This window comes from Oncorhynchus tshawytscha, unplaced genomic scaffold (genome assembly GCF_018296145.1).
Source record: "Oncorhynchus tshawytscha isolate Ot180627B unplaced genomic scaffold, Otsh_v2.0 Un_contig_8238_pilon_pilon, whole genome shotgun sequence".
Classification (NCBI taxonomy): Eukaryota; Metazoa; Chordata; class Actinopteri; order Salmoniformes; family Salmonidae; genus Oncorhynchus; species Oncorhynchus tshawytscha.
The window spans coordinates 89,111-99,640 of record NW_024609216.1 but is presented as its reverse complement, the minus strand read 5'-3'; the positions used below and the strand labels follow the sequence as shown (position 1 = coordinate 99,640).

General features: G+C 38.2%; 1 protein-coding gene across 1 annotated transcript; it reads left to right on the top strand.

Moving 5' to 3' along the window:
• Nucleotides 1-861: 861 nt before the first annotated feature.
• On the top strand, nucleotides 862-7,913 carry LOC121844438 (basigin-like). Its single transcript, XM_042314496.1, has 8 exons — nucleotides 862-950; nucleotides 4,095-4,172; nucleotides 4,458-4,801; nucleotides 5,270-5,444; nucleotides 6,819-7,120; nucleotides 7,322-7,412; nucleotides 7,497-7,551; nucleotides 7,641-7,913. Exons 3-8 carry the CDS (start codon nucleotides 4,672-4,674, stop codon nucleotides 7,911-7,913), a joined length of 1,026 nt encoding a protein of 341 aa, XP_042170430.1. The 5' UTR covers nucleotides 862-950; nucleotides 4,095-4,172; nucleotides 4,458-4,671.
• The last annotated feature ends 2,617 nt before the right edge of the window (nucleotides 7,914-10,530 follow it).

Sequence of the window (10,530 nt, the reverse complement as noted above, 5' to 3'; positions counted from 1 at the left end):
CCATAGACCTCTACAGCCTGAACCATATGAGAGTTCTTTATATGGACATTATAGTGTATGCACTTCATTAGCACTTTATATTCACAGAATAGTATATGAACTACATGCTACATTAGACTATATATGGATAACAGGCTACATTAGACTTATATATGGATAACAGGCTACATTAGACTATATATAGATAACAGGCTACGTTAGACTATATATGGATAGCATGCTACATTAGACTATATATGGATAACATGCTACATTAGACTATATATGGATAACAGGCTACATTAGACTATATATGGATAGCATGCTACATTAGACTATATATGGATAACATGCTACATTAGACCATATATGGATAACATGCTACATTAGACTATATATAGATAACAGGCTACGTTAGACTATATATGGATAACAGGCTACATTAGACTATATATAGATAACAGGCTACATTAGACTATATATGGATAACAGGCTACATTAGAATATGTATAGATAACAGGCTACATTAGACTATATATGGATGACATGCTACATTAGACTATATATGGATGACATGCTACATTAGACTATATATGGATAACAGGCTACATTGGACTATATATGGATAACATGCTACATTAGACTATATATGGATAACAGTAGACACATTGTTTAAATGGTTCTCTGTGTAGTCAAAATATCACGTTGGAAATATGACACATTTAGCTATTTTTAAAAATGTAGTCCCACTCCTCAAATGAAGAAAAGTACATATAGATATGCAGTCTGTTGCACAATTTCTGTTGAAATACAGTAACATCCCTTTTCTGATGTACTGGTCTGGTCATCATGCATGTTAATGACTTAAAGAGGAAGTATAAGGGCAGTTAAATATGTGTGAACAAAATAACTCACACTAACTGACAGCAAGTTGACTCACTGTACAAGACTTCTCCCCTTCACTTCACTCTGTAAGTACAATTGTCAATATCTTGAAATATAGTTTGGGGTTATTTGTTTTTCGTCATGTAATTTAAGGTAATGTATCATTTTACTTGTTGTTCAGTTTTGAGCTGTGTTTTATGGCCAGTATTTATAAAGTGTCTCAGTGTAGGAGTGTTGATCTACGTAGGGATGAGATGATTAATCAGGGTAAAAAGACATGCAAACAAACATTGTAGCTCTGCAGTGTGTGTGTGCATGTGGGCCTAAGTGTGTGTCTGCGTGTGACACAGTTGATTTATCTGAGGGCCCTTCAGAACCAGACTGATAGGGAGTAGAGTTGACATCTATACTGTGTAGGATGTGTTTGAACTTTTCTACATCCATAACAACCAGCTCTCTAGACTTTGATACAGACTCCATGGGCCTTATGGGCCTTCCCAACAGATGCAGGGTACCTACACTACATGATCAAAAGTATGTGGACACCTGCTCATCAAACAAATCATTAAAAAGTCATGGGCATTAATATGGAGTTTGTCCCTGCTATAACAGCCTACACGTTTGGGAAGGCTTTCCACTAGATGTTGGAACATTGCTGCTTGGACTTGCTTCCATTCAGCCACAAGAGCATTAGTGATGTTGGGCACTGATGTTGGGCGATTAGGCCTGGCTCGCAGTCAGCATTCCAATTCATCCCGAAGGTGTTCGATGTGGTTGAGGTCAGGGCTCTGTCAGTTCTTCCACACCGATCTCGACAAACCATTTCTGTATGGACCTCGCTTTATCCACGGGGGCATTGTCATGCTGTAACAGGAAAGGGCCTTCCCAAACTGTTGCCTCAAACTTGGAAGCACATATTTGTCTCGAATATCATTGTATGCCGTATCGTTAAGATTTCCTTTCAAAGGAACTAAGGGGCCCGAACCATGAAAAACAGCCCCAGACCATTATTCTTCCTCCACCAAACTTTAGTTGGCATTTTGGGGGGGGCTGGTAGTGTTCTGTCATCCACCAAACCCAGAAATGTCTGTCAAACTGCCAGATGGTGAATCGTTATTCATCACGACAGAGAACGCATTTCCACTGCTCCAGAGTCCAATGGTGACGAGTTTTACACCTCTCCAGCCAACGGTTGGCATTGCGCATGGTGATCTTAGGCTTGTGTCCGGCTGCTTGGCCATGTAAACCCTGTTCTAGCAGGGCAGAAATTTGTCAAACTGGAAAGGTGTCATCCTTTGACAGTGCCATGTTGAAGGTCACTGAAGTCTTCAGTAAGGCCATTCTACTGACAATGTTTGTCTATGGAGATGGCATGGCTGTGTGCTCGATGTTATACACCAGTCAGCAATGGCTGTGGCATAAACAGCTGAATCCACTCATTTGAGGAGGTGTCCACATTATTTTGTATATTTCGTTTCCCCACAGGAATAGTAAACCAACAAACATTTGACCAACTGGGGACATTTTGTTGGTCCCCACAAGGTCAAATGCTATCTCTAGGGGTTTAGGGTTAAGGTTAGAATCAGTGTCAGGTTTAAGAGGGTTTCTGTTTATGCTGGTTTCAACCTTTGTGTTGCACGGGCCTATTGCAACTTTCTGCCCTGTTTCTATATTGAACATCCAACCGGTCTGGAGACAGTGGGAGAACATGACAGGCCGAAGTTCAACAGGAGGAAGACAATTATTGATTAAGTGCTGAAGTTAAAAAGGTTTAACTTTAAAACAAATGTTCTAATAAAATCATAATAAAACATGCAAACTGGATCAATTAAATAAATAATCCCACCAAGTGTCACGATCGTCGTAAAGATTGGACCAAGGTGCAGCGTGAGTAGAGTTCCACATCTTTTAATAAATTAAAACTCACAAAACAAGTGAACCGTGACACTACTGGTATGCACACAGGAAACTGTCTGTAGACAAGATCCCACAAAACACAATGAGGAAATGGCTGCCTAAATATGATCCCCAATCAGAGACAACGATAAACAGCTGTCTCTGATTGGAACCAATACCCAGCCAACATAATTCATTAATCACCTAGATGACCCACCTTAATCACTATCACGCCCCAACCAACATAGAGAATAAACAGCTCTCTATGGTCAGGGAGTGACAACAAGAGATGAAGGGATTAGGTGCTCAAAAAATAAGTGCTAGGTTAAAGTGCATGGTATAATAAAATTCAATATTAAATATAAGACTAAACCAGTTAGAATCAGTGTTACGGTTAGATTTAGGGTTTGGAGCTAGGGTTCGGGTTAGGGTTAATAGGTTTTGGGTTTAAGGTAAAGGAAAATAGGATTGTGAATGACTCTGAATTTTGTGTCCCTGCATGGTTAGCTTTACAAGACTGTGTGTGTGTGTGTGTGTGTGTGTGTGTGTGTGTGTGTGTGTGTGTGTGTGTGTGTGTGTGTGTGTGTGTGTGTGTGTGTGTGTGTGTGTGTGTGTGTGTGTGAGTGAGAGAGTCACTGGCTGTTTAGCCTCATAGCTTGAGGATAGGTGCTGTCATTGAACCTGGTGGTCATTCTTTAGTCACTGGCTGTTTAGCCTCACTGCTTGGGGATAGGTGCTGTCATTGAACCTGGTGGTCAGTCTTTAGTCACTGGCTGTTTAGCCTCACAGCTTGAGGATAGGAGCTGTCATTGAACCTGGTGGTCAGTCTTTAGGCTGCTGTACAGCTTGATGGACCGTAGAGGATTAAACATTTATCCTCCTATATTTGGGGTTCTGAGAATAAAACAGCTTCAGAACAGTCAAAGTAGAAATGTTTGTTTGCAGTTTTACACATCTGTTCAATAAGTGATTGTTGCTGTTGTTGTTTTGATGATGATGGTGGTGATGATGATGATGATGATGATGATGGTGGTGATGACGACAATGATGATGGTGATGACTATTGTATCCATTAGGAAATTATTTTTGCATCATACATCATGTCAGGTTAAATAGACAGACGTAGACAGACATGCAGCACATTACATACATAGTGCAATAGACTTACAGACAGACAGTATTCACATAGACAACCATATAGCACAACACAACACAATATGAGCCTGGTTCATTTTCAGTAATGAGGCCCTGTACCCCATTTACAGTTTATACTTCAATGTATCAGGTGGAGTTATTCACCAGCTATAGAGTGAGTTGTTGTATATGTTTCTAAGACTGCAGGGTGGGAGATGCAACAATGGTCTTGAGAACAGCAGGAAGTGTGTTGGTGGTCTTTCTCTGGTCTGTAGCAGGTACGGTCTCATTCTTATCTTTAAGTTGCCCTGTTTATCAAACTACAGATAGTTCTAAAAGCATGACCATTTTTATGTTCTACTGTCGACACATTTGGCGTCTCCACTTCCCTTTAAACAGTTGTCTTTCTCACCTCACTGAGTGAATATTATCTGTGGTTTTCATTCACACTCAACCAAAGAATATCTATGTCTCAACTCAGCAACTATGGAACAAAGTGTTAGTGTGAGTCAAAAGACATTGAACTTAATGTAACGTCCTTGTGATGTCTAACTGTGTTTCAGTGGTACTGGGTCAGAATGGCTGGAGTGTTACATACACCACTCAGAGTATCTGTACCTTGAAGGGGTCAACAGTGGAGATGTCCAGCTCTTACACATATCCCAGTGGTACAGTCACAACAACCTTCTGGTTCATAACAAATAATGCTGAGGGAATCCTGTTTGTCTGAGTGATGACCCAGACTACAAAGGACGTGTGACGTATCGTAGTGATAAGATGAATGGACACACCCTGACAATCACAGACCTGAGAGAGAGTGACTCAGCTGAGTACAAATTCAGATTTATAACAGATCAGACTGGAGGGAAATATTATGGCAAACCTGGAGTCACTCTGTCTGTTACAGGTACAGTGATATTATATATAGTGTTGATCTGTTTAATCACTCTGTCTGTTACAGGTACAGTGATATTATATATAGTGTTGGTCTGTTTAATCACTCTGTCTGTTACAGGTACAGTGATATTATATATAGTGTTGATCTGTTTAATCACTCTGTCTGTTACAGGTACAGTGATATTATATATAGTGTTGATCTGTTTAATCACTCTGTCTGTTACAGGTACAGTGATATTATATATAGTGTTGATCTGTTTAGTCACTCTGTCTGTTACAGGTACAGTGACATTGTATATAATCCTAATCTGTTTAATTGGTTCTGGAAAATGTTATTGATTTGTACAGAAATAATATAATTAATATGAATGTTGGTATAATAGGAATGTCTGAATTAATAATTTGAGAACGTCCACTCCTGCCTCATTTGAACTAGACAACAGGTCATTGATGGTTTTAACATTGTTATCTACTCCAGACCTGCAGGTGAAGGTGACCACTACATGGTGGTCAACGACACTGACCTGTAGCACCACCTGTACTCTGACTGGTAACCCCACCTACACCTGGTACAGGAACAGTAAGATTGTACAAAAGGACCCCTCCCCTCATACACAATCCACTTTAAAACTGAAGACAGCTTCTACTGTGCTGTAAAAGACATCAATTCTCCTGCAGTGTGTGAGTGTGACTAATACACTTTTAAAGTCTGTCAAAATCATCCAATACATCATTGGTCAGTGTTGATGTTTAGTGAAACAGACATGAGATAGAGCTACTATTCCATTTAGATTAATGGTTGTTGATGTTTAGTGAAACAGACATGAGATAGAGCTACTATTCCATTTAGATTAATGGTGGTTGATGTTTAGTGAAACAGACATGAGATAGAGCTACTATTCCATTTAGATTAATGGTGGTTGATGTTTAGTGAAACAGAGATGAGATAGAGCTACTATTCCATTTAGATTAATGGTTGTTGATGTTTAGTGAAACAGACATTAGGTAGAGCTACTATTCCATTTAGATTAATGGTTGATGTTGATGTTTAGTGAAACAGACATGAGATAGAGCTACTATTCCATTTAGATTAATGGTGGTTGATGTTTAGTGAAACAGACATGAGATAGAGCTACTATTCCATTTAGATTAATGGTTGTTGATGTTTAGTGAAACAGACATGAGGTAGAGCTACTATTCCATTTAGATTAATGGTGGTTGATGTTTAGTGAAACAGACATGAGATAGAGCTACTATTTCATTTAGATTAATGGTGGTTGATGTTTAGTGAAACAGACATGAGATAGAGCTACTATTCCATTTAGATTAATGGTTGTTGATGTTTAGTGAAACAGACATGAGGTAGAGCTACTATTTCATTTAGATTAATGGTGAGCTTGATGTTTAGTGAAACAGACATGAGATAGAGCTACTATTCCATTTAGATTAATGGTGGTTGATGTTTAGTGAAACAGACATGAGATAGAGCTACTATTCCATTTAGATTAATGGTTGTTGATGTTTAGTGAAACAGACATGTAGAGTTGATTAATGGTGGTTGATGTTTAGTGAAACAGACATGAGATAGAGCTACTATTCCATTTAGATTAATGGTTGTTGATGTTTAGTGAAACAGACATGAGATAGAGCTACTATTCCATTTAGATTAATGATGTTTAAAACAGACATGAGATAGAGCTACTATTCCATTTAGATTAATGGTTGTTGATGTTTAGTGAAACAGACATGAGATAGAGTTACTATTCCATTTAGATTAATGGTGGTTGATGTTTAGTGAAACAGACATGAGATAGAGCTACTATTCCATTTAGATTAATGGTTGTTGATGTTTAGTGAAACAGACATGAGATAGAGCTACTATTCCATTTAGATTAATGGTGGTTGATTGTATGATTGTTGATTGTAACACTGTATTGTTACATTAATGTCTAAGTTCCACATATTTATATTAATATTTCATTTATTTGAATCATAAATCCAAGTTCCATGATGCTCCTCATGTAAAGCTCTATGTATGAACAATGTGTTACATATTGTCCACCAGACGGCCCAAAGAACACCTCAGTGTCAGTCAGTCCCTCTGGTGAAATAGTGGAGGGCAGTTCAGTGACTCTGACCTGCAGCAGTGATGCCAACCCACCTGTGGACAAATACACCTGGTACAAGAAGAACGTAACCTCACCAAAAGCATCAGGACAGAGTTACAACATCACTAACATCATCTCTGAGGACAGAGGAGAATATTACTGTGAGGCCCAGAATGGAAGAGGATCTATGAACTCTACAGCTCTGATGATCATTGTAGCAGGTAAAGTTACATCTTCAATACTTCAACACAGAACTACATGTTTCAATCTAATGTTAATCATTATACTCTGACTAATTACACATTAGTTTACACTGGGTTATAAGAACCCTAAACAATTATTGCATTACTGTCCTGTATTATAGTTCATTTGTAGTTCATTATATGATGCCATGTACTCAAATCATCTATTTTATATCATAGGGAAACCAACCTCCTTTATGACTGCAGCTGTAAGAATCATAGTGGTTGTTCTGGTTCTCATCCTCTGTCTCTCTGGCTTCATGTGGTTCAGGTGAGTGAAGTGAAAACACATTTTTCAGTTTTATTATTTAGCTTTAGTAACATTGATTGATTCATTCATTCATGTGTAAAACAGGAAGAAGGCCTCCAAATCCACCTCTGACACAAGAGACACATCAGAGAATGTACAGGTGAGTCTGTTGGAAACAGAAGGTGACTGTGTATTGCTTTGTGGAGCACCTCTACTCCTTATGTTGTCTGTCCTCTCTTTCTCCATCAGGGAGACTCTAGTCCAGTGTATGACAACATCTCAGGCATGGCCATGACCTCTACTGCAGCACAGACAGAGTCCACAGACAACCAGGATTATGTTCACTATGCCAGCGTCCACTTCTCTGGCTCCAAAAACCAGGAAGTGCCTCTGTACTCCACCGTCCAGCTGCCTCAGCCCCAGATTCAGGACGAGGATGTCCAGTATGCTGCTGTGAAATTCAGCCGCTCAGTGCTGCCACCCGGTGAATATTTTCTGCCATTACAACAGAGTCAATACTAGAACACTGAACTCACAGACATCATCAAGGGCATTCATATGCTGCTGTTTATTGGAAGAGTAGACAATGTCATCAATAAGCAAAACAGTTGACCCCCTAGTGACAACTCATTGTTCCCTGAGATCTCCCTCCATCAATAGCTGAAGCACAGGGGGATGGTGGCACCTTAATTGGGGAGGATGGGCTTGTGGTAATTGCCGGAGCAGAATAAGTGGAATGGTATAAAATACATAAAACACATGGTTTCCTTTCTATTTGCCTCGTTCCAGCCATTATTATGACCCGTTCTCACCTCAGCAACCTCCTTCAGGACAAAGTGCATTTCCTTGAACTCATGATATGGTGGAACAATGGACATTTTGAAAAGTTGCACTCAGGGTTGTGGTCAATTCCATTTCAATTTAGGAAAATTCCAATTCCAATTGTTCCTCATTGAAAAGCATTGAGAAAATATGACATTTCAGTTTACTTCCTGAATTGAAATGTGTTTTAGTTGTGTCTTTAGACTAAACTTTAGCAAAAGACAATCTGCACAAGACTATACAGCTGCACTCTTATTTGATTTGATGTATGACATTAACTTGGCGTTGATATCGAGACTGTCAAGTATGATATTATAACGCTTTTTTAATCACTTATCTAAATGTGTTTCTTACTTTTTGTCAAATGTGATGAGTGGCCAGTGTTTGTTTATCCATGAGAAAAGGTTAATAAATGCTTTCACCCTCCATTGGTTCTCACGCTCTTCCATTTTGTCAAACAGTGAATGTGGCCTCCTATAAGTCACTGATATTTTAACAAAGTAAAACAATGACAGAGGTAATGCCTATAGGGTTTATTTTAAAATAAGTTGAACAAAGAAGAAATGTCAGTTTGTTGACATGAGAGTATTATGATGATAGAACATATATAATTAATATCATGCAAATGAGCAAGCATTTCAGTTCTAGCATGATGTCACTGGTCCTCTTCTATACACCTGTGAAATGATCTTTCCGTACGGTGTACATTTTAGGACATCCCGACTCCTTATGACAAAAGTCGACTATGGGTCTCCATCCAATGGTTTCACTTTCGTTTGCATTACAAGCAAAAGCACAACTACACAAACTGACATTATTAACTAAATGTATTATATCATCTAAAAATACATTCTGTGATTTAAAAAACACACGGCCACTTCGCCATCTGTTTTGGTAAAGAGCTGAGAATTCTGGCTGGAGAAATGTAACCACTCTGGAATTCTATCCATGAGATCGAAATGATTGTTTTAACCCTGTTTTAAAGGGTTCTGATGGAGTTGTACCGTTGAAATAAGCTTCTAAGCATTTAAGTTATATTCTTCAAGAAAAAATGGCCATACAACATTCATTTAAAAATCTGAAAATGGATGTACCGATCACAGACTGTAGCTTTAAGCTGACTTAGACAAATGCCTATTGTTGTATACAATTCACTATCGCTGTACCCCTTGGTAGCACACAGGACATAAGAAAAATAGTTTGTTGATTTGAGTACATGATGTAACATCAACATAAATCAGCATTATGCAAATGAGAATGCTTTCCAATTCTGACATGATGTCACTGATCCTCTTCAATAGACATGAAATTATCTTCTCTACGGTGTACATTTTAGGACATCCCTAAAACAAAGTCTACTATGTAATTTCATGGGACTCCTTCCAATGTGTTTATGATAAGATCATGGGTATTGTGTTTGCTGTTAATGTGACACACACACACACACACACACACACACACACACACACACACACACACACACACACACGCAAGTAATGTCATGGTATTGTGGTATTGTGAATTCTATATTGCAAATGTGAAATATTAGATTAATGATGTAATAATGTATTATATGATGTATTGATTTATTGATGATTTTATTTTATTTTACCTTTATTTAACCAGGTCGGCTAGTTGAGAACAAGTTCTCATTTACAACTGCGACCTGGCCAAGATAAAGCAAAGCAGTGCGACACAAACAACAACTCAGAGTTACACATGGAACCAACAAGCGTACAGTCAATAACACAATAGATATAATTGGACATGTGTTTAGTTAAAGTCAGATTATTCAATTGTGTGTTAAAACATGATCAGTAGAGTACAGTATGCCAGTAATACCAAAATGCATTTCTGCTGAAGGATAATGTTCACGTCAATGTATAACATTGTCAAGTATAACTGTTTGTGTGTTAATAATGTACTTTTATATATGTATCTGATTGTGAGATATGCTGTCACAGCGATAATTATTGGCACCCTTGATAAATATTAGTAAAAATATAGTATAAAATAAATAGTACAAATACTGCATGCTGCAAAAGATGGGATGTACATTGTACATCTAGTTTCATATATAATACTTGTGCTTGCGATTTTAAGACACATTGATGGTGGGTTGTGTTTAGGAGTAATATTAACATGAGACACAGTGATAGTGGGTTGTGTTTAGGAGTAGTATTAACATGAGACACAGTGATGGTGGGTTGTGTTTAGGAGTAGTATTAACATGAGACACAGTGATGGTGGGTTGTGTTTAGGAGTAGTATTAACATGAGACACAGTGATGGTGGGTTGTGTTTAGGAGTAGTATTAA